Genomic DNA, 24,998 nt, shown 5'->3' on the forward strand with positions numbered 1-24,998 from the left:
ATATGTAAATTTGACTTATCCCAAAAATGCTAAGAAATAAACGTGTGAGAGCGTGTTATAGGCTATATGTCATGTTATAGCCAGATATGACGACGCTACTTCAACACGCATCAATACAGATGAGCATCTATTCATCAAGCCAACGTGCAAACTATTGCAAATCAAAGTGAAAGTCATTCATCAACACACAATCATCTTCATTAAAAGTAAAGAACCGAAATGATCTTACCAGGGCTGTTGCCGCAATATCTTGTTGCGGTCTTTGATTTAGAAATTTTCGCTGATGATCAATAAAATGCAGCTCATATCAGTTGCTTTCGGTTACGTGCAACAATTTAAATATGCATATAGCGCGGGAATTCAAGATCGGATTTATATCCGTTTTGCAAAAACACATTTATGTGACCAGGTGTAAATGGAATCGTTTTGATAAATCAGATAGCTATCCGATCTGAGAAAACGCATGAATTTCCCATAGAACTTCTGCACCAGTCTACTGATTTCTGTTGAGAAAGATAAACATGTTGACATGATCTGGGATCAGACGCGACCGCAACCTGGTGACAGCCAGTCCAGCCGCCGAAAACACCCGCTCTGAGGGGACTGACGTTGCCGGGATGCACAGGTATCTCCGCGCTAAAATGAATTCCATTGCTTCAAGACTCACACTACGCAACGCAACCTGCATTAGTTTAATCGATAACAAATAAACGTGATTGACGAAATTCTTAACGATCAATTATCGATCGTCGATTAATCATGCCCATCCCTAATTTCGACATAATAAGGGGATTCTAATCTGCATTAAGCCACATTAAAGGGATAGTTCACTTTGAAATTAAATTTTGGTATGTTTTAGCTTACCTCAAGGGCATCCAAGATGTAGGTGTCTTTTTTTCCGCAGTAGTTTCAATTTTGATATTTTTAGGTCAAACCGTTCTTGTCTGTCAGTCAAATAATGCAGGTCTATGGTCACCCCCTCAAAGAGCATGCACAGAGTCCAAATTAAAACAATTCCCCATCATCCAAATTAAACAATTTCCCATCGTAAGTACACATTGATGGCTTAAGACACGAAACGAGCGGTTTGTGTGAGAAAACGAACAGTATTTATATAGTTTTTAGCTCTTATATACAGCCACGTCTGCGCACACGTCACACACCAGGATGCGCCCGCGCCCTCAGATCACTTGGACGTGGCTGTGTATAAGAGCTAAAAACTATATAAATACTGTTCGTTTTCTCACACAAACCGCTCGTTTCGTGTCTTAGGCCATCAATGTGTACTTACGATGGGGAATTGTTTAATTTGGACAACGGGGAATTGTTTTAATTTGGACTCTGTGCATGCTCTTTGAGGGGGTGACCATAGACCTGCATTATATCACTGACAGACAAGAACGGTTTGACCTAAAAATATCAAAATTAAAACTACTGCGGAAAAAAAGACACCTACATCTTGGATGCCCTTGAGGTAAGCTAAAACATACCAAAATTTAATTTCAAAGTGAACTATCCCTTTAAGCGTTCTTATAATGGTGTTCTATGGGAGGAAATGCTTAACCCTCTGGGATCTAAGGTGTTTTTGGGGTCCTTGAGATGTTCTGACATGCCCTGACATTTGTGCTTTTTTCAGTTGCTTTTAAACATATTAATGGCAAAGGTGTAATTACACTCTATTTAGCACAAACAGGGCTTCCATAATATGTGAGCAACATGAATGTACATGTTTGCATTTTTGAGAGAATAATGTTTATGCATGGTTATTGAAAAAACTAAAAACTAAAGTTTCTGAAATAAGGCCACAAAACATACTAAATATGTGTCAATAAGACTTTTGACTAATGGATGTTGTCGCCTTCAAGAATTTGAAGAGTTTTTTCTTCAAAATGATGTGAAAATCATCCTGCCTAATCATTCACATAACACAATACATTGATACGATACACAATACACACTTTCTGTTTGGAAAGGCAATATGCGGAGTGGGCGTCAACGTCCAACACCATCATGCATATTTAGTGGTTCATCCTGAGGAGACAATGGACACACACGGTGTTGACTTCCTGTTGACGAATGCACATGCGTCGCGTCTGAATGCGTTGCTGTCTTTGGAGCTCCATCGATTTGATTTATAATTCTTGATTTTCTCTCTAAACTCACTTACAACGAACACTTTCTACTTTTCCTCACCTCATAGTTACAATGTGGACTGTTGTGCAGACGCGTCTCAAGCCTATTAGTGATCTAACATCGGATACTCTTATAGGTTACTCCTGTGGATCACGGCTGAACGCGTCTTCGCACACTCACTTACAAACAAACATTTTTTCGCCTATTGTGCGTCTACTCTACACCCGTACCACTAAAAAGACGGATTATATCCAAGACTTCAGTCATAAATTAGTATTAATATTGATAGCATCACTGGTAGCATCGTTGCTAACTTACTGTCCATCTGTTAAAATGACGAATATATCAGATGTAAGTAGTCTACCTTTTGGTGCAGGTGAGGACACATTTGAGCTGCACGCACTGCAGTCTGAGCTGGAAGCTGTTGAGAAACAGATCCACGACCTTTTAGTGAGACAAGCCGAGCTGAGAGACCGGCGTTTAGCTTTTGAAACATCACGTGCCGATGCACACAAATCAGTGATTAACGTTACTAACCCGCTGACTCTGACCTCGTCTACTCCGTGCGTTTCTCAGCATCGGTCCCGAGCGCCGAGGTCGTAATCAGCCATGGTCTCGTTCACTCCGGCTCCAACACGCCACCACGAAGCCTGGATGGTTCCGCAGCGGAAGACGCGAGTCAGGTCTAGACCAAGACTCTCTCCGACCCTCCCGGTTTTCGAGATATCCACCCAAAACCGCTTCTCCCCTCTTCGCGAAACGGAACGTGATGCTGTGATCATCGGCGATTCCATCGTTCGGCACGTACACTCTACGTTAGGTAAAAGTAAGGTGCACAGTCACTGCTTTCCTGGTGCTCGACTTTCTGAAATCGCTGCTCGCGTTCCCAAGATTCTGAACGGTGACGAGCGCGTCGGAACTGTGGTCCTGCACGCGGGAGTGAACGACATCAGGCTGCGCCAGACGGAGGTTCTGAAGAAAGACTTCAGGAATCTGATCGATACGGTACGCAGCACATCGCCTGAAACAACGATCATTGTGTCAGGACCGCTTCCCACGTACCGACTAGGACATGAAAAGTTCAGTAGACTATTCGCGCTAAATGAATGGTTAATGTCATGGTGCAATGAGCAGAAACTGCTCTTTGTAAATAATTAGAATCTGTTTTGGGAGCGTCCTAGGCTTTTCCGTGCTGATGGCTTACACCCAAGCAGATTCGGAGCGGATCTTCTGTCGGATAACATCTCCAAAATGTTAAATACCTTTTGACTAGTAACCAAAAGTCCAAATCATAGTCTCTGCTGCACCAATTTAACTGATATAAATACTAGTGTAGAACATTACATAGAAACTGTGTCTATTCCTCGTTTAGTGAGATCAAATAATAAATCTACTGCAGGATCTAGGAAAAATCTAATTGTTATTAAAACAGAAAATGTTGCTATTAGTAAACAAAAACAATTTCTAAAGCTAGGTCTTCTAAACATTAGATCACTCACACCTAAGGCAGTTATTGTAAATGAAATAGTCACAGATAATAGCTTCGTTTGAAGTACTTGTACTAAATGTTACGCTCTTAGATGTTAGAAAAACATCCCTATTATCTCTAGCCTTGGCTACTGTATATAGACCGCCTGGGCCTTACGCTGATTTCCTAAAAGAGTTTGCAGATTTTCTCTCAGACCTATTAGTCAATGTCGATAAAGCATTAATTGTTGGAGATTTTAACATACACGTAGATAATCCAAATGATGCGTTAGGGGCTGCGTTTACAGATTTATTAAACTCCTTTGGGGTCAAGCAAAACGTTACCGGACCAACTCATCGTTTTAATCATACACTCGATTTAATTATATCACATGGAACCGATCCAACCGATATAGATATCATTCCACAAAGTGATGATGTCACTGACCATTACATGGTAACTTGCATATTACGTACTCCTGTAATATGTCATGCTGTGCCGCGTTATCGATCAGGCAGAACAATCCTTCCATCCACCATAGATAATTTTGCTCAGTGAACCCAAACAAACAGATGAACTAGAGGAATTATCTAGCACTATGAGCACCATTCTCTCTGGAAAATTGGATATTGTTGCACCCATTAGATTAAAAAAGGTCAGAGAGAAAAGTAAAGCACCATGGTACAACAATACTACGCTTGTTCTAAAGAGAGAAACCCGTAATTTAGAGCATACATGGAAACAAACTAATTTAGAGGTCTTTAGAATCGCATGGAAATACAGTATGTCACGTTATAAAAAGGCCCTAAAAGCAGCCAGGGCTGAGCACCTCCGCAAACTAATAGACAACAACCAAATCCTAGACACAATCCTAGGTTTTTATTTAACAAATAAACAGATGTCACCTGAACAAAATATTTCGTTACAGTTTAGTAGTAATGATTTAATGAAGTTCTTCACTGAGAAAATAGAAAACATCAGAACCACAATTGTAAACGTTCAATCCTCAATCGCGCCTTATAATTCAGCCTCAATTATCACCCCGCAAGAACAATTACAGTGCTTTACAACTATAGAACAAAAAGAGTTAAATAAACTTATCACTTCATCTAAAACAACAACATGTTTATTTAGATCCTATACCCACTAAACTACTGAAAGAAGTTTTACCTATAGTGGAAGAGCCTCTCCTCAATATTATTAACTCATCTTTATCTTTAGGTCATGTTCCAAAAACATTTAAATTGGCAGTTATAAAACCTCTCATTAAGAAATCACAATTAGACCCACATAATCTAGCAAATTATAGACCCATTTCAAATCTTCCTTTTATGTCTAAAATACTAGAAAAAGTTGTATCCGCCCAACTGGGCTCTTTCTTGAAAGAAAATGACATCTATGAAAAGTTTCAGTCTGGATTCAGACCGCATCATAGCACTGAAACTGCGCTCGTTAAAATCACAAATGATTTACTATTAGCTTCTGACCAAGGCTGTATCTCAATACTAGTTTTACTTGATCTTAGTGCTGCGTTCGATACTATAGATCACACAATACTCTTAGATCGACTACAAAATTATACTGGTGTTCAAGGACAAGCATTAAGCTGGTTCAGATCATACTTATCTGACCGCTACCATTTTGTCTATTTAAATGGAGAAAAATCGATCATAACTCCAGTAAACTATGGAGTGCCGCAGGGATCTGTGTTAGGCCCTCTATTATTCTCAATATATATGATGCCACTTGGAAATATTATAAGGAAACATGAAATTAGTTTCCATTGTTATGCCGATGACACTCAAATATATATTTCATCACGGCCGGATGAAAACGCTAAATTATCCAAATTGACAGAGTGTATTAAAGATATAAAAGATTGGATGACGCGTAATTTTCTTTTATTAAATCCAGACAAGACAGAGGTACTACTTATCAGTTCAAAAAACCGCCCACAAAACCTCTCACAATACAACTTTAACATAGTAGGATGTCCTGTTACTTTATCCTCTACAGTAAAAGACCTGGGTGTTATATTAGATTGCAACCTGTCTTTTGAAAATCATATTTCATATGTTACAAGAACAGCCTTTTTCCACCTTAGAAACATTGCTAAGCTACATAATATGCTATCAGTTTCTGATGCAGAAAAGTTAGTTCATGCATTCATGACCATGAGACTAGATTACTGTAATGCTTTATTAGCTGGTTGTCCTGCATCCTCAATAAACAAGCTACAGTTAGTCCAAAATGCAGCTGCTAGAGTTCTTACTAGATCAAGAAAATATGATCATATAACACCGATTTTATCATCACTTGTCACGGAATGGATGAATGTGAGACGAGGATTCAAATGCAGAGGAAATTTATTAACCGGCAGACAAGGTACAAACTCAAAAACTCAGATAGCAAAACGGGAAGGAAACACCAGGAACAAGCAACTAGGACAAACAAACCAGCACAGGACTACAAACACAGGGAGGCTAAATAGGGGAACAAACAAAGGAGGGTAACGAGAAGGACAGGTGGGACAAATAAACCAATAATCGGATAACAAGATGGGAGGGGCTAGACAATAGACAGGAGAGCACATGGCACAAGGAAATAACATGACAGCCATGTGCTCACAACAGACCAAACAACACAAACACATGACAAACCGGGAGTGTCACAGCTCTGTCACAAACCAAGAGAAAACCCAGAACAAGGGTGACAGAACTGTGACATCACTACATTGGTTACCTATAAAGTTCCGTATTAATTATAAGGTATTGCTACTGACTTTTAAAGCCCTAAACGGCTTAGCTCCAGTCTATTTAACGGATCTTCTATCGCCCTATAATCTATCACGCTCTTTAAGATCACTAAATTTGAGGCTTTTGGTCATACCTAGGATATCCAGATCCACCAAAGGAGGGAGAGCATTTTCACATTTAGCTCCAAAACTCTGGAATAGCCTTCCTGATACTGTTCGTTGCTCAGACTCGCTCTCCCAGTTTAAAACTAGATTAAAGACGCATCTCTTCAGCCAGGCATTCATATAATATTCTTAATCTTACAGTTCAAACTACAATCCGGCCTCTAGTTCATAAATGCCAGAGGAGAACTGGCCCCCGACTGAGCCTGGGTTCTCCCAAGGTTTTTTTTTTTCTCTCCATTAGGTCACCTGATGGAGTTTCAGCTCACCATTAGGTCACCTGATGGAGGTTTTTTTCGGTTCCTTGCCACTGTTGCCTTTGGCTTGCTCAGTTGGGGATATTTTGGGAATATTTAATTTAATTTTATCAATCAATAAATTTCACTAGAAACAAACCTTGTTGTATTATTTTAATTTAATACTGTGAAGCTGCTTTGATACAATCTGTATTGTGAAAAGCGCTATATAAATAAACTTGACTTGACTTGACTTGACAATGGGGCCCGCATACTTAATGAGCCACTCATTCAGGTGTGTCACTGAGCCACAAGAAAGAATGCAAGAGCAACAGTTGGAAGCATCTCATTTGTTTTGTTTTTTTTTCACAAATTGTGCTTGCAAATTGGCCTATAATATCCAAGGAAAACATGTCTAGTAATTGTGCAGTTAATTCTCATACTGTATTTTCAGTTTTGGAATATTTATCCTCTCCCCAAATTTGTCACTAATAAAACACAATAAAAATTATTTAAAGAAAAGGCTTATATTTACCTTTTAATAGTTTGTTTACATCTACCTTGTAAATATATATTTTTTTATTAAAAAGGTTACAATTACAACAACAATTCAAGTGTAATCTTTCTTTGTAAAAACTAAAGTATACATTTTATCATACATATTTCAAAGTTAAGGATTCATTACTTGAATATAGCCTAGGCTACATTGGAATAAACACTAGCCTATAACATATTATTTGATTATTTTTGACAAAACATACTATATTTAACATATGAGCAAAAATTGGCAAACAAAAGCTTATTTGAGGTGGCAGATATTTTACAGTAAAAATGTATAATCTATCCAAAACTAATCAACGAAATGTTGTCTTTCATCTGTCTGTAACATAGGTCTTTCGTTTTTATTATAAGAAATATAAATGTTAATTTGCAGTTTAATACGTTGCTTATACAAATACATTTTATTTCAACATATTTCAGTCGATTTTTACTCAGTATAGCAATACAGTTTGCTAAAAGCGAAACATTCATTCACACACAGAAACGTGATTCAAATTTAAACCGTCTTTTTGCCAGTTGTGGTAAACAGCGCGCATCTCTGCCGTTCATTCATTCACACACAGAAACGCGATTCACTTGAGAATGAAAAAAAACTTACTACAGTATTCCATAGCTCAGGATCCGTTGTCCTCGAAATACCAGCACTTCTGAGTAGGGCTGGGCGATATGGCCTTTTATAAATACCGCAATATTTTTAGGCCATGTCACGATACGCGATATATATCTCGATATTTTGCCTTAGCCTTGAATTAAAACTTTGATGCATACAATCACACCAGTATGATGATTCTATATGTCTACATTAAAACATTCTTGTTCATACTGCATTAATATATGCTAATTTTAAACTTTCATGCAAAAAAGGGGATATCACAACTAAGTCAAAGTTAACATAATTGTATTTATTAAACAGTGAGTGGCACAAACATAAAATTGTCAACAGAAAGTGCATGTTTTGTGCAAAATTGTCAGAGACAACATTTCAAAACAAGACATTAGGGCACGCTTGTGCATGCTGTAACTCACATGGCATTTCAAAACACAAAATTAAAGTGCACTTCTTGTACATAATGCCACTACAATAATTTAAAACAAATAAAGTGCCCTTTTGTGCATGTTGTCATTAAGATGACATTTCAAAACAACACTAAATTTAAGTGCACCTGTTGTGCATAATGCCACTAGGATATTTAAAACAAATATATATAATGCGCTTTTGTGCAGGATGTCACAGGTAATTTCAAAATCAGTAAAATAAAAAATAGCTGCATAATAGGAAATCAAATGTTGGAAAAGAAAGTGTATTTATAAAAAGGACCCTCCTTTTAGTTTTTTAATAAACAATCCTATGGTTTCAAACACAATACCTAAACATAAAACAATTCACAAAAGGTGAATCTGGTCCATTATGGAAAAGTTTGCAGCTTTAGTTTTGGTTTCTTCTGCATGAAATATATGGCACAAATAAAAAGTAAAAAAATATGTAGTTGTATTTCGTGCATACTATGTTGTCCCTTTGTAACAACAACCAGTGAATACCAGGTTGTTTAGAGGTTTTGTGCCAAAAACACAAGCCTATCAACAGCGTCTGGTTTGAGAGATGCTCGATGGCATGTAACTATATTACCACTGGTACTAAATACCCTTTCCGACGGGGAACTGGTGGCGGGCACACACAGATATTTTTTTGCCACATTTTTCAGGTTTGGGAACATTTCCTCATGGTCGTTCCACCACTGCAATGGATTTGCTTCACTGTCAACATTAACAGACTGCAAGTAGGCAGACAACTTTTTTTCAATAAGCTCTCTCTGCGACAGTGTGGCGGAAGATGTTGCTGCAGTTTTAAAGAAGCTGCCCAGGGATTTCTTCCTTAGTGGCTCTTCTGGCTGTGATACCGTTGTTGCATCTTGAGGCAGTGAAGCAGCCAACTCAGCTGTGCCCTGGTCAGTCTCATAGAGCATTGCCTCCATCTCGGTTATGGCTCTGCTCTTGATGGCCTCCACCTTTTTTTCTGTGCAGTATGTTATCTTGAACCTGGGATCCACTAAGCCTGCCATGTCCAGCAGGTCGTTAGTGGAAGGATCAGAATACTTCTCCCTCAGGTAATCCAGGATAGAGGCTTTGATAGACTGGGTCAGTGGGGTGTCATTCTCCTGACGTGCCAAGAGGCTGGACTGGAAGAGATGGAGAACAGGCTTGACATAGGACACTGTGACATAGCTCTCACCAGATAGAGCGTCGGTGAATTCCAGGAGAGGTTTGAGAGCCTTGTGCACTGACTCTAGAACTTCCAGGTCTTGCCAGGTGAGAACGAGATGCCGGGTTTTCTTGTCTGCAGCCAAGACTTGAGAAATAGCTTGCTCCTGCTCAGAGGTGGGCACAAATACATCAAAAACTATTTTGTTACAAACTACAAATACTGGCTCATGAAATGTAACAAAATAAAATACAAAATACTGATGTGAAAAATGTATTTAAATAAAATACAAGTAATTAGTATTTTGAAAGTACAAAAATACTCCCACAATAATCTTAAGTCTTCTTTTGTATTACTGAAAGGTCAATAACACAAATAGTAGCAATAACACAAATATGAGAAATGTGTAAATTCAAAATGGCGAAGTAGTAAAATAAAAAAGCATGGGCATTTCACTAAATCTCTACAGGGCCTGAAATAGCTCCCTCTGACGTAAATGGCATGTATAGCTAAGTTCACATCAATGGTGTGGTAGGCTGCCCTTAATAGCAAAACGTGTTTGATGTAGGCTACGTAGCCATATTATCACCGTTACTCTACTCGTGCCTTAAAGGGATACTCCACTTTTTTTTGGAAATAGGCTCATTTTACAACTCCCCCAGAGTTAAACAGTTGAGTTTTACCGTTTTCTAATCCATTCAGCCGATCTCCGGGTCTGGGGGTCCCACTTTTAGCATAGCTTAGCATAGATCATTGAATCGGACGAGACCATTAGCATCTCTCTCAAAAAAATGACCAAAGAGTTTTGATATTTTTCCTATTTAAAACTTGACTCTTCTGTAGTTACATCGTGTACTAAGACCGACGGAAAATGAAAAGTTGCGATTTTCTAGGCTGATATGGCTGAGAACTATACTCTCATTCCGTCGTAATAATCAAGAAACTTTGCTGCCGTACCATGAGTCCAGCAGGCGTAATGATATGACGCAACTAAGACAAATGATATGTCTTAGTACATGATGTAACTACAGAAGAGTCAAGTTTTAAATAGGAAAAATATCAAAACTCTTTGGTCATTTTTTTGAGAGAGATGCTAATGGTCTCGTCCGATTCAATGATCTATGCTAAGCTATGCTAAAAGTGGTACCGCCAGACCCGGAGATCGGCTGAATGGATTCGAAAACGGTAAAACTCAACTGTTTAACTCTGGGGGAGTTGTAAAATGAGCCTATTTCCAAAAAAAGTGGAGTATCTCTTTAAGAGGAGCAGCGCCACTTCTTCTCCTGTGTTCAAAACTCATTCACTTCTTGGAGGGAGCCCGGTCTACAGGGTGTCACGTGATTTTCGTGCATCTAACCTGGACATTGCCTTTGGCAACATCAGACTGAAAATATGGCAAAATCATTTACTATGGTGATAAGCATATGGTGATTTGTCTTAAGTATTTAAGTATTTGAAATACTCTAAATACACTCCCTCAAAATATTTTGTTACAAACTACATTTTATTTTTTCCACACCTGCAAAATACAAATTACAAAATACACTAAAGTAATTAAATACGTATTTAAAATACATTTAATTGAAATACTGCCCATGTCTGCTCCTGCTCCAGTACCCGCTCAATCATCTTCTCTCGGGATCCCCACCTGGTAGGAGACTCACTGATGAGCTGGTGTGCCGGGAGATTTAGCTCTTGCTGCGCTGTGGCCAGGTCTCTCCTCCTCTTCCAACTGAAAGAGAAGCTGCTCACTACCTTCTTGCACACAGCAACAGCACGGTCAATACGGGGGTCCTTCATGCTTCTCTCTGAGAATGAAAACAAACATTTAAAATGTTATAATCATTTAAAAGGGTATAGTAATTGTGAAGAAATCCACTCAGCCTAACACTAAACTAATTCTTGGTAATTATTTATTTATATAGTACTGTGTAAAAGTGAAGATGCTATCAAAAAATATAAGTTTCAAAATATAAAAAAATGCATAATAAAGAGCAGTCTACTGACACACTAATGCAGAAAAAGAAAGAACATGTAACTCTAAGGTGCCTAAGCTAGTATAGTACAGTATGTACTTTTTTGAAAAATCACTCGCATTCATTCTCTCTCTCTCTCTCTCTCTCTCTCTCTCTCTCTCTCTAATATTCAATACAGCTTTATTGGCATGGGAAACATATGTTAACATTAAATTCTGTGTTATGACCATGCAGTAGGCTATTATAACATTGCTCATATATCAATAAAGATAATTACTATTTTATCACAGTGGTAAAAAACACTCACCAATTGCAAGATGCAGGCGATGGCCAAAACACTGTAGACTTGTCCAGTGGTTCAGGCTCACAGCTTTGACGATGTTAGCGCCGTTATCGGTGGTGATGCACACCTGACGAGCTTCATTTAAATTCCATGACGAGAGCATCTTGCAGGCCTTGTGCGATGATCCCGCCAGTGTGATCCTCAGGAAGAAAGCTCGTCTGAAGGCACTTGCTTTTCAACTCCCAATTGTCTATATAGTGGACCGTCAAACTGAGGTATGGCTCACATGTTCGGCTGCTCCATATGTCGGCAGTTGTTGAGAAGTGGGTCACATTTACAAGCTGACTGGCCAGCTCTTCCCTCACTTTAATGTACAACTCAGGCAGCGCTTTCTCTGCAAAATATTTGCGACCCGGCAGATTATATCTTGGGTCAAGTGTGTTGATGAGCTTTCTGAACCCGGGCTTTTCAACAACATTAACCGGGGCCATGTCTTTCGCGATGTGGTGGGTTACTGCACACGTTATCTCCTTCTGTTTTTGACTGTTTTTGTCGTACGGCGTTGATCTGGAAATAGAAGAGGCCAGACTCAGTTGCGTGAGTGCTGGTTGCTTAGGCACTTTCTTTGATATTGCACCGCTCTGAGATGTTGTCGTGCGGAGTTTCAAGCACTCTTCATTTTCTAGCGGGTGGTTTCTCAAATGGTGATATAAATTTGATGTACTGCTACATTTTGAAGCGATGCTTTTGCGACAGATTTTGCATATCACCGTTGTTTGTTCAACATCTTCCTTCTTGAAACCAAACCACCGCCAGACGATGGATCCTGTGCTGTTTCTTTTTTTTATTAATTCGTCCTCCTCCATGTGTAACCGTTAGCACCTGCTGCCGCTATCTTTCTGCTGGTCGAGGGCGTATGACGTTGCATGCGCGACAGACTGACGTTTGTAACTATGTGCATTTGTTTTGTCTCTCTGTGAGAGGGAAAGACGAGAAAGAGTGTGAGAAGCCTGGAGTTAAATGTCCGCGAGTATGTAAAAGTTAATCTACAAACAAGCATCAAAAATAAAATAAAATAAGCTTCTTAACTTAGGCTATCAAGGTAATCATTATGCTTGCTTCGATGCTGGACAGGACAAGAGGGGGAAAAAACAAAGGAAAAAAAAATGTCCGCAAGTTTCAGGATTTAGTCATTTTCTACATCGCACGGACTACAAGCCGCGATATATCGAGTATATTCGATATATCGCCCAGCCCTACTTCTGAGGTACATTTTCCATTATTATTATTACGATAGTATTATTCCTCACAGCGTCGCGAGACGGTGTAAACAAGTACAATGATCTGAATAAGCTTGATGTGTTTTCTCGCGCTGATATGGGGGCGTTCACAGGTTTGCGTGGATTGCCTCAGTCATTTGCGTTTGAATAGCGCGTGCTGTCCGTGGACGGGGTCAAATTAAAAATAATGAGCTGAGATGAGAATGACTGACATCTCTCTCTTTTCATACAGATTGCATAAATTTGTTTTTTATAAAAATTACTTCATTTAAAAGAAGAGAATTCAAGCTTCATGCCTGTGTGCCTGTGTGACTGTTTGACTGAGTATTCGCTGAGTTATGGTTCATTTTCGGACGCGTTTCAGAATGGACTTAACTGACAGAGAGAAGGCAGAACTCGCTTTGTGTTTATTTTTCTTTAATTGGCAAAAAGCACAACACTTTGTTTTTATTGTGAGTATTCACAAAAAAAAATACACACTTAACAGGATCGATTGATGTATGAAACTCCTATGGAAAATCAAAGTCAACAGAGTATTTATGAGTCTCTTTTACACTGATAAAAAAAAGCAAGCTGGTATCGCCGGCGATACCGCCGACCCCAGGGGGTTAACGTGTAATTGCGTTCATATTCTGGGCTCATCTGATTTTTTGTACATAGCATCGCCTACTTTGTTATGATTTTAGTATCATAATGATTAATAAATGTACGCACAATTATCCGTGAACTTGATTTGAACAAATGCCTTTCAACTTGTGTGTGCAAAATTCAGAATTAAATGAATGTGCAGCAATTTGTACAAATAGAGAGTCTGTAGGCCTACTATACTGTTGAAGCCATTAAATAAGCGCATTTAGTTTCATATTTGTTAAAATATTATAATGTTGAAATAAATAAATATGAAAAGTGAACAGCATGAGATAGGATGCACAATATATGACACGTGTGGGTCAGACATGATTTTGAACACTTCATTAAGTTTTGTTTTGTAGAAAGCGTTTCTTTAAAGTGAATTTCGTTTTGATTCTTAATTTTAATCAATTTTTCATCAACCAATTGCCTGGATTTAATGAATAAGTGTATATTTGAATAAGAACAAATATAACAGACAATAATCATGGAGGCACCCGCGCGGTCACTTGCATTGCACGTTAACTGGAGCGCATCTCATCCATTATGTGCATTTCTCTCTATAGGCGTGTAATGCGTGTTCACTATATATGGCGATCGTCAACTTCGTCTTTGCAGCTGACACTGTCAGAAAACACTAGTTTATTAATAAAAATGAATACACGTGTCACCGGATTTACAAATGCACATCTTGCTTGTTGCATGCACACATATTATGTCGAAATAACGAGATATTATGTTGAAATAACATTATTATTAATAATAGCCTACATCTTTTAGAATATTTGATTGAATGCTGAATGTTGCGCTTGTTCAATTTAATAAAATTAAAACTTTAATTGTGATCATTAAAATAATTGAATATTAAATATTTAATGGCCAAGTTTTGCGAAGCTCCCCTTGTCAATGATCTAGCACCCCCTCAGCACATGCGTTAAAAATTCTCTGGAGCGCTGTTTTGAGTCGCCGGATCCACCCCCCCCTGCACTCCGGGACCTCCCACTTTACAAATTAAGCACTGGCGGTGACCCCTGACTTTGAGAGAGAACGGCTCCTAAACCGGTGTTGAAAGCGTCCACTTCGACCACGAATGGTAATTCAGGGTCAGGATGGTGCAGGATGGGTGCTGTGGTGAAACGCTGCTTGAGCTGATTAAAGGCTTGGGTGGCCAACTCGTTCCTTTCTTCACCAGGGATGTGAGTGGGCTTGCCACTGAACTGCAGTTTCTTATGAAGTGGCGATAGAAGATGGCAAATCCGAGGAAGCGCTGCAGTTCTTTCAGGGTGGTAGGTTGTGGCAATTCTAGGACTGCTCTGACCTTGCACTCGTCCATGGTGACTCCTTGAGTCTGTGATTGTGACAGTGAGCCAGTAAATTAAATGATTGTTAACTATAAAACTGTTGATTATGTGAGTGTGTTTATTTCTGTGGAGGATTAGATAAAGACACAGATGTGTTTCAGACACAGTTGATCCTCCTTTACTAAAGTGATTTCTCTCTCTCTGTTCTTTGTGTCATCAGTGTAAGATCAGGCTCACATGTGTCCAGCTCTGTGTCTCTGAAGAGTGATCAGTCTAAAGGTGGAAGAGGACCAAACTTCAGTGAGAAAACACCATCATCTAATAAAAGGTATTTTGCGTGTTTACATTACATTATAGGGTTGTATTATTTGTGTATTATTATTTGTGTATCATGGTCATAAATGAACAAACACACAGCTATACTGCATTTGATTACTATTTGCAACTTTAAACCTTTTCAAATGAGACTTAGTATCTCCTGTAGTAAAGTGTTTTCTCTCTGTTCTTTGTGTCATCAGTGTAAGATCAGGCTCGCATGTGTCCAGCTCTGTGTCTCTGAAGAGTGATCGGTCTAAAGGTGGAATACCACCAGACTTCAGTGAGAAAACACCATCATCTAATAAAAGGTATTTTGTGTTACTAATTTATTTTGTCACACATTGACTGTGTTTAAAAATTGTATCAGTTAATAACAATCATGAAACATGTTTAGATTAAATATTTGTCAGAATATTCACAGCTAATGCTTATTTCTCTTTCTGTAAAATATCAGTTAGTATTTTATTTTACTAATTGGATTACAGGCTTCAATGTGAGACATTAGACTCAGACGTTCAGACTCACAGGAACCACGAGAATTTCAAAGACAATCTTCTAGGGATCTTCCAGGTAGGAAAACACATTTTTATAAATGTTTAATATTTCTAACAAACAAATATGTTATTGAACAAAGAAATTTAATTAAATTTTTCTTGATCACTTATTTTTTCCTTTTAAACACATTTTAGCACAACTTGGTTAGCATGTTAGTCTTTTAACTGGATTTTTTATGTACATGTATTATTATTGAATAAATAGTGTTGACCAAATGTAGATGTACAATTTGGCTTAAATTGTGTTACTCTGTCTTTTCTCTTACTTTTGTTTGTAGGATCTTGAGAGCAAAATAATCACATTTCTGAAGAATGAGCTGGAGAAGTTAAAGAAAATATTACAAAAAGAGAACACACAACACTTTGTGAAGGACTTTAATGAGAACAGATCCAGTATCAAATCAGCAGCTCTTGATCTCACACTACATTACCTGAGAGAGATGAAGCAAGATGAAGCTGCTGATGCTCTAGAAAGTAAGAGACTCATGATCATCTGTCAGATTGTCTCTTATAAATGTAGGAGAGAAAATGAAGACTAAAACTATCTATTGTCTGTTCCTGTGTTTAGATGAGCTGTTCTTCATTCATCAGCTGAAATGTGGCCTAAAGAAGAAGTATCAATGTGTGTTTGAAGGAATTGCGAAGCAAGGTGACTTCACACTTCTGAATAACATCTACACAGATCTCTATATCACTCAGGGTGGCAGTGAACAGGTCAATACTGAACATGAGGTGAGACAGATTGAAGTTGCTTCCAGGCGTCATGAAGCACAAGAGATACAGGTTGATTGCACAAACTTGTTTGAAGCGCCTGAACAAGACGAGGAGATCCGAACTGTACTGACAAAAGGAGTCGCTGGCATTGGAAAATCAGTCTCTGTGCAAAAGTTTGTTCTGGACTGGGCTGAAGGAAAAGAAAATCAAGATATTAGCTTTATATTTCCTCTTCCATTCAGAGAGATGAACTTAAAGGAGAAAGAAAAAATAAGTTTGGTGGACCTTTTAACTAAATTTTTCCCAGAAACAAAAGAAATTAACCTTAAAAGAATGAATCAATTTAAAGTCCTGTTCATCCTTGATGGACTGGACGAATGTCGCCTTCCTCTGAGGTTTGACTGTAATGAGGTGTGGCGTGATGTATCGTCACCAGCCTCTCTGGATGTTCTCCTAACGAACCTCATGAAGGGAAATCTGCTTCCTTCTGCTCTCATCTGGACCACCACCAGACCAGCAGCTGCCAGTAAGATTCCTCCTGACTGTATCGACCGGCTGACAGAGATACGAGGATTCAGTGACGCACAAAAGCAAGAGTACTTCAAAAAAAGATTCACGAATGATATTCAAGCCAACACAATCATAGATCACATTAAACAATCAAAGAGTCTCTTTATCATGTGCCACATCCCAGTCTTCTGCTGGATTTCAGCCACTGTTTTCCAGAACATTCTGGAGGAGAAAATAAATAATGATGTGAAAAACACTCAGGCTGATGAGATCTCAAAAACACTGCAGGAATCAAACACTGAAGACACTCCTAAGACTCTGACACAAATGTACACACACTTTCTCCGCTTTCAGATACAGCAGAGCCGCCGAAAGTATGATGGAGAATACACACCAGATGTTTCCTGGGATAAAGACACTATCCTTTCACTGGGGAAACTGGCATTTCATCAGCTGGAAAGAAACAACCTGATCTTCTATGACACAGACCTGGAAGCCTGTGGTATTGACGTCTATAAGGCATCAGTGTACTCAGGCTTGTGTACCCAGATCTTTAAGGAGGAAACAGGGATCGTTCTTGGTACCATGTACTGCTTTGTTCACTTGAGCATTCAAGAGTTTATTGCAGCCCTTTATGCACATCTGTTTCTAGACATCAACAAGACAAGTGTGTTAGATCGTGAGTCTACAGAACCGGAAAACAAAAATGAAACCATGATTGATTTTCTCAAGACTGCAGTGGACAAGGCGCTCGAGAGTGACAATGGACACCTGGACCTTTTCCTTCGCTTCCTCCTCGGTCTGTCACTCCAGTCCAATCGACGACTCTTACGAGGTCTGTTGACACAGCAAGACAGCAATGACCAGAGCAACAAGGAAATAGTTCAGTACATCAAGCAGAAATTAGAAGATAATCTTTCTGCAGAGAGATCCATAAATCTGTTCTACTGTCTGAATGAACTGAACGACCAAACTCTGGTGAAAGAGATTCAGACCCACCTTAGCAAAGGAAGTCTCTCATCTGGTGACCTTTCACCTGCCCAGTGGTCTGCTTTAGTCTTTGTGTTGTTGACATCAAAGGAAGAGCTGGAGGAGTTTGAGCTTCAGAAATTCAAGAAATCAGACGAGTGTCTCATTAGATTATCGGCAGTCATCAAAACCTCCAGAAGAGCCCTGTAAGTCTTTTAATATATTTTGTCATGTTTAGCTCTCATCTGAAAAATGCATTTATCTACATTACTCTATAGTGATTCCCCATCATAAACATAAACCTATACCTGTAAAGCTTTTGTGTGTGTGTGTGTGTGTGTGTGTGTGGAGACAGTTTATCAAAACTAAAAACAAAATATAAAAAAAAACATGTAAAAATGTTTGCATGTTTGTTTTGTAAGGGTGTCACGATTCTCCAAATCCTCGATTCGATTACATTTTCGATTCTAAAGTCACGGTTCGATTCGATTCTCGATTTGTTTGATTGTAAAAAAAATTGCATCACAATAAGTGTATTGTGATTGTCACTAACATTTTAGTAACTAAACTGAATTTTATTAGGTTTAGTGACAACATGTTACAATGTTTACATGGTACAATTTCTGGTAAGCTACGCTTTTTTATTATTTCAATTCAATTCAATTATTGTGTTTTGATTTAATATTGACTCATTTGGATAAATATTAGGTAGGCTACACAAGATAGGTGTTAATTTGTCTCAAGAAAAAAAACAACTCACCTAATGCTGTAAACATACAGAGAGCCCCATCAACTGGTAGTAGGCTATTATTTAAGGTTAAAAATAATTAAATACAATGCATTTTTTTTTTATTATAATAACAACTTTATTTAATGATATAAGTAAAAAATATAATAAATATGTTATATAGAACACATATTTAGCAAAATACTCTCTATAGCTATTTTTTTTCTTGCCAACTATACGTGCTATAGCATATTATGGTCATTTAATGGCTTTCCTGAGGTAAATGTGACATAATTGTTCTCCAGCTATGTTATTGACTCTTCACGCTGATGAAAAACGTACTCGGTTACTAATGTAACCTCGGATCTCTCTAGAAGAGGGAATGAGTATTGCGTAAGTTGCTTACGCATCGGGAAAGTCTTCTTTCTTCGAGAACTGAAGCCAAAAAATTATCCTTAATTTTGTATTCATTGTCAACGCAGTGCAGCAGCCGACAGACCTAGGCAGGCTGTATAAGCGTGCTCATTGGCTGCTCGGCGGCAACTGCTTAAGCCTATCAGTGAGCGCTCTGAACGCGGCAACCAATGAGGGCGCTTCGCGCCCTCCACACCCTTCTAACCGTCAGAATGGGTGTGGCCAGCGTGTATTCAGTGCTCACAGGCTAAAATTCTGGTTTTCGCAGTCTGAAGCGCAAAAGCTCGTGGCGCGACACGGCAGGTTACGCAATACTCGTTCCCTCTTCTAGAGAGAACCGAGGTTACATTAGTAACCGAGTACGTTCTCTTACGAGAGGTTCTCTCGTATTGCGTAAGTTGCTTACGCATCGGGAACCCCTTGTCAACGCCGTGTGCGCCGAGCATCCAGCCCATGAATCCCAGGGAAACCGGGGAAAAACATTCTGCTGGAATATGTGGCCGGTCGGAGAGACGGGCCAGCACAGTACAAGCACTTCATGCCGTATATGAAATAGAGCGGCGCGGCCGGTCTATAAGCATATAACAGTGCAAAACAGTAGGGCCGGCAGAGCGAGCCCATACATTACATAAGCACTCATAAGGGTAGGAGAAGAACGACATAGTCGGTCTCACATGAAGAGAAAAATCCCCGCGCCACAGAGAGGAATACGGGCGGCCAGCAGCGCGGGCCAGCACCGATAACAGCGCGTAACGGGAAATAGGAAACAGAGCGGATCAGCCGGTCTGAGTCAAACACTTCACCCTGAGTATAGTACCAGAATAGCGCCAGAATATGAACGTAGTCTGCACACGAGAACTGGGCAGAGCATACATGTCACTTATACTGACAATATTTTTGCCTGTAGGGCAGGAACTTCCAGGTTATAAAACCTCACGAATGTTGACGGGGAGGCCCAGCCCGCCGCCATACAAATATCGTGGATAGAAATTCCGCTGGACCAGGCCCACGACGAGGCCATGCCTCTAGTGGAGTGGGCTCTGATGCCCAGAGGGCACTGCAGGTGTTTGGAGGCATAAGCTGCTGCGATCGCGTCCACTATCCACCTGGACAGGCTCTGCTTCGAGGCGGCGAGACCCTTGGTGCGTCCGCCGAAGGAAACAAAGAGCTGCTCTGAACGCCTGAAAGCGGCGGAGCGCGTGATGTAAACTCTCAGCGCCCGGACAGGGCATAGGAGGTTATCACTGTCCCCATTATCGGATGCTGGCAGAGCCGAAAGGGAAATAACTTGTGCCCTAAACGGGGTTCCAATCGCTTTGGGGATGTAACCGTGTCTCGGTCTGAGAATGACTTTCGAGTCATTCGGCCCGAACTCAAGACATGCAGGGCTAATAGATAGTGCGTGTAGATCACCCACTCGTTTGACTGAAGACAGAGCTATCAGAAAAATGGTTTTAAGCGACAGGTACTTTAGATCCACGGATTCAGGCGGTTCAAAGGGAAAAGCCTTCAGGGCCGCCAGGACCAAGGACAGATCCCAAGAAGGAACCGAGGGGGGCCGCGGGGGATTCTTCCGTCTAGCTCCTCTGAGGAAGCGGATAATGAGCTCATTCCTTCCCATTGCCCGGCCGCGCGTCGTCTCAGCGAACGCTGCAATAGCGGCCACATATACTTTGAGCGTGGAAGGGGATCTGCCCTTTTCCAACAGCTCTTGTAAGAAGGAGAGCACCCGCGGGCACCCGCGGGACCCCGCATGCACGCGGATCCAAGCTTTTAGTAGCGCACCATTTGGAAAACACCGACCATTTAGACGCGTAGAGCCGTCTCGTGGAGGGGGCTCTAAACTGTGTGATCGTGTTCACGACCCCTTCTGACAGGTCAAAGGATATCCGTTGATCACCCATGCATGCAGCGACCAACGCTCTGGATGGGGATGCCAGATCGATCCACCGGCTTGGGAAAGGAGATCCTTTCTCACCGGGATCGGCCATGGGGGTGGGTGCGACAGCCTCACCAGCTCTGGGTACCAAGTTTGGTTTTCCCATCGCGGGGCTATAAGAAGCACTGAGTGGTGCGTTTCTCTGATCCTCGACATGACCTGTGGCAACAGGGAGATCGGAGGAAAAGTATACAGCGGGAGGCTGGGCCATGTCTGGGACAGCGCATCCTCGCTCTTCGAGTAAAACCTCGGGCATAGAGCATTGTCTTCCGACGCAAAGAGGTCGATCTCCGCTCTGCCGAATAGGCGCCAGAGAAACTGGACTGTCTGGGGGTTCAGGGACCATTCTCCCGGGGGAATGTTGTCCCTGGACAGTCTGTCTGGACCGACATTCAGGTGGCCCGGCACGTGCGCAGCTCTCAGCGAGCGCAGCGAGCGGTAAGCCCACACGAGAAGGCGTTCTGTCAGCTTGCACAGATTCCTGGATCTGACACCGCCCTGTCGGTTCACATAGGATACCACGGACATGTTGTCGAGCGGACTAGCACATGGTGATCCTGTATGAATGGGAGGAAGCGCTTGAGCGCGTTCTCGACCGCTATCATCTCCAAACAGTTTATGTGGAGGCATTTTTCCTGGTCTGACCATAGGCCAAAAACTGGTTTGCCCTTGAACAGAGCGCCCCAGCCTGAGGTGGAAGCGTCCGTCGAGATAACTTTGCGGTGTGAGATAGCTCCCATTGTCACTCCCCGCTGGTACCAGTCAGCCGCTAACCAGGGCTTCAGTGCTGAAACGCAGCTCTGAGTCACTCTGATGCGGATACCGCCGGAAGCCCATGCTCTGTGAGGCACTCGGGCATTCAGCCAGCGTTGTAGCGGGCGCATTCGTAAAAGGCCCAGCCGAAGCACTGCTGCGGCTGAGGCCATACAACCCAGTAACCTCTGAAATGTTTTGAGAGGTACGGTGCTGCCCGGCCGGAAGGACGCGGCCAGGCGTCGAATGCAGCGCGCGCGCTGTGTCGACAGGCGGGCCGTCATCGCTACAGTGTCCAGATCCAAACCCAGAAAAGAGGTTGATTGACTGGGCACCAGCGAGCTCTTGGTCCAGAGACAGGCCGAACGGCAGGACGGTGTACTGATATACCTGACCGTCGAAGGCGAATCTCAAGAATGGCCTGTGACGGGGTATTATCTGGATCTGAAAGTACGCGTCTTTTAGATCGAGAGATATAAACCAGTCCCTCGGGCGAATTTGCGCGAGAATTTGTCTGGTTGTGAGCATTTTGAACGGTCTTCTCATAAGAGCCTTGTTCAAACGTCTCAGATCCAAAATTGGTCTGAGAGCTCCGTCCTTCTTGGGAACGAGGAAATAACGGCTGTAAAAGCCCGACTCGCTCATGGAAGGGGAAACCGGTTCTATAGCCCTTTTGCACAGAAGTGTAGCTATTTCTGCTCGAAGTAGATGTGCTACTTCCCCATTCACTCTGGTCTCGATAGCCCTGTTTTACTGTGCTTAGCACCCATTCTGATGCGCCTGGAATAGCTTCCCACGCTTTTGCGTGTGCAGCCAGGGGCAGAATGGCCTCCGGGCTCCGATCGCCGCGCATCACGGGCTCGAGAGCTCGAAACGGAGGGGCGGGCGTGGCGCGCGCGCTCTTGGTGCTTAGATACGGCGGATCGCACGCAGCGATAGCTGGCCGTTTCACACACAGTGTCCCGGTGGCTTTTGACAGGGAACATATAGTGTGGGGGGCGAAAATGTTCGTTAGTATGTGTGAGCGCTCGAGGGCGGGCACAGGACTTACATTCAGGGGCGGGCGCGCGCGCTCGTGGTGCTTAGATACGGCGGATCGCACGCAGTGATAGCTGGCCGTTTTACACACAGTGTCCCGGTTGTGTGAGCGCTCGAGGGCGGGCACAGGACTTACATTCAAAACATGACCGGTCGTGCGACAGAGCGGGCAGTGAGTAGGTGTGGGCACGGAGAAGTGGACACGTGACCTACTTTTAATACTAAAGCGGCTTTTGCCTGCTTTATGAGAGTGGGCTCTGTGAGAGACACGGGATGTATAGTGCTTGTGTACAGGGGTGAGCACAGAAACGTGGGCACATTCACTGCACTTGAAACACATACGGCATCAGCCGTGCAACCAGACATTATGCTCTTTTGAAATTTCTCTGGGTTGCCGTGAGAACGGCGGTTGCGCGCAGGCGAGCGGGTAGATATACCGGCTCGTTGACTGCGAGGTAAACAGCTGCAGTAGCCGTGGCAACGGGGACTGACAGAGCGTTAAGCTTCGACGGTGGTCCAGCCGCAGCGCTGTGGGACTTAACCGTCTTTTCTTCTCTCGTATTCAGACGCTCATAAATACTCGAGCACCATGAGTAGGTGTGGTGCGAGAGGCGGGTTCGCTTTCTGTAAGTAAGAAAGACTGGCCGCGAGCTCGGAGAAGCAAGCAGCATACATTTTTATCTGCCACGAAAGCGTATGATTCTGCCACTGAGCCACAGGGGAAAACACATTAGCTTTCGGTTAGCGCGAGCATATAAAAAGCGACCTCATGTGTCGCGTCGGCGTTTGTTTGCAGGCGTGCGTGTATTTAAAACAGGCTCGTTTACTGCAATAGTAATATTTCCAGTCGCCTGAACTTAAGAGGGGACTGAGAAATGTGTGAGAATTGGCGGTTGTCCAGCCGCAGCGGGACTAACACACTCTCTTCTCTTTTCGCCGGTGAGTGAGGCGCGCACGCTGAACGTTGCTCGTGACCGCCCGCTTTGTCATCCCTTGAACGGCGCAATCTGCGCGGCCCAACGAGGGAGAGAGCGGGCTTGCTTTCTGTATGTAAGAAAAACTGGCCGCGAGCTCAGAGAAGCGAACAGCATAAATTTTATCTGCCGCGATATACTGCAATAGTAACAATTCCAGTCGCCTGAACTTAAGAGGGGCCTGAGAAATGTGTGAGAAATGGAGGTTATAGTCCGGCCACGGCGGGACGAAAACACTCTGTTCCCCTTTCACCGGTGAGTGACGCGCGAGGACGGAGTAGCTTTCTTGTAACGTAAAGAGAGCTCCAAGACCGTCCGCTCCTGCCATCCCTTGTGAGCGGCGCAGTTTGCGCGGCTCAAACAGAGGGAGAGGAAACTCGCTCCGAGACCGTCCGCTTCTGCCATCCCTTGTGAGCGGCGCAGTTGCACGGCTCGAACAGAGGGAGAGTACGGGTATCTATCACATTCGCCTCATCTCCTGACGCGGCGGCGGCGCGGGCGAGAGCCGGCGGTTGAGCGGCCGGGAGGGAGAGGGCGAGAAAGAGCTCGAGGGAGAGGTTCCGGCGAGCTCCTCAGTCACAACAGTCTCCGGTGGTCTCTGCGAGCGGCGCTTCTTATTGCGCGGCCCAGGCAGGGACAGGCAGAGCGACAGCTTGGTCGAAAGCTTCAAGTCGAGCCCGCAGGGTCGACATTGAAAGCTCTTCGCACTCGGGGCAGCCGCACTCGGCACAACCGTGTGGTGGCGGCGTGCCCGCGGCCCAGGCAGAGAGTGCAGAAGAGGTGGCGGTCTCCGTTGCTGAGCGGGGCGCGGCACGAGCCGCAGGAAAAACGAGCTCTTTTAGAATACACACAGTAACAGTAATAATGTAAAGGATATGTCGCCGAATAGCGTAGCAGGCACGGATGGCTGAAGGCGGCGAAGACGGCCGGCTTCCTCAGGCGCTGTCCTAAGCTTGCTGGTCGCTGGTTTCAACGGCGGCGGCTCTCAAGATCCAGCGATTCGAAGAGCTTCGCTGAAGACAAGAAAATCAGAATTTTAGCCTGTGAGCACTGAATATATACACGCTGGCCACACCCATTCTGACGGTTATTTATTTTTTGAA

The 24,998-nt window shown here is 42.4% G+C and overlaps 1 protein-coding gene across 2 annotated transcripts in view; it reads left to right on the forward strand.

The window, feature by feature from the left end:
- LOC307161654 (NACHT, LRR and PYD domains-containing protein 3-like) overlaps window positions 1–24,998 on the forward strand; it is a 112,968-nt gene that overhangs the window by 12,791 nt on the left and 75,179 nt on the right. The window contains exons 3-8 of one of the 2 annotated variants that reach the window (XM_079876519.1): window positions 14,877–14,970; window positions 15,206–15,313; window positions 15,504–15,611; window positions 15,789–15,873; window positions 16,136–16,331; window positions 16,426–18,256. In XM_079876519.1, coding sequence (XP_079732645.1) covers window positions 16,298–16,331; window positions 16,426–18,256 — 1,865 coding nt within the window. In that variant the 5' untranslated portion in view covers window positions 14,877–14,970; window positions 15,206–15,313; window positions 15,504–15,611; window positions 15,789–15,873; window positions 16,136–16,297. The remainder of the gene's footprint in view (window positions 1–14,876; window positions 14,971–15,205; window positions 15,314–15,503; window positions 15,612–15,788; window positions 15,874–16,135; window positions 16,332–16,425; window positions 18,257–24,998) is intronic. The other variant, XM_079876518.1, reaches the window with a different exon arrangement.

The sequence above is a fragment of the Squalius cephalus genome (assembly GCF_949319135.1).
Source record: "Squalius cephalus genome assembly, chromosome: 7".
Lineage (NCBI taxonomy): Eukaryota > Metazoa > Chordata > Actinopteri > Cypriniformes > Leuciscidae > Squalius > Squalius cephalus.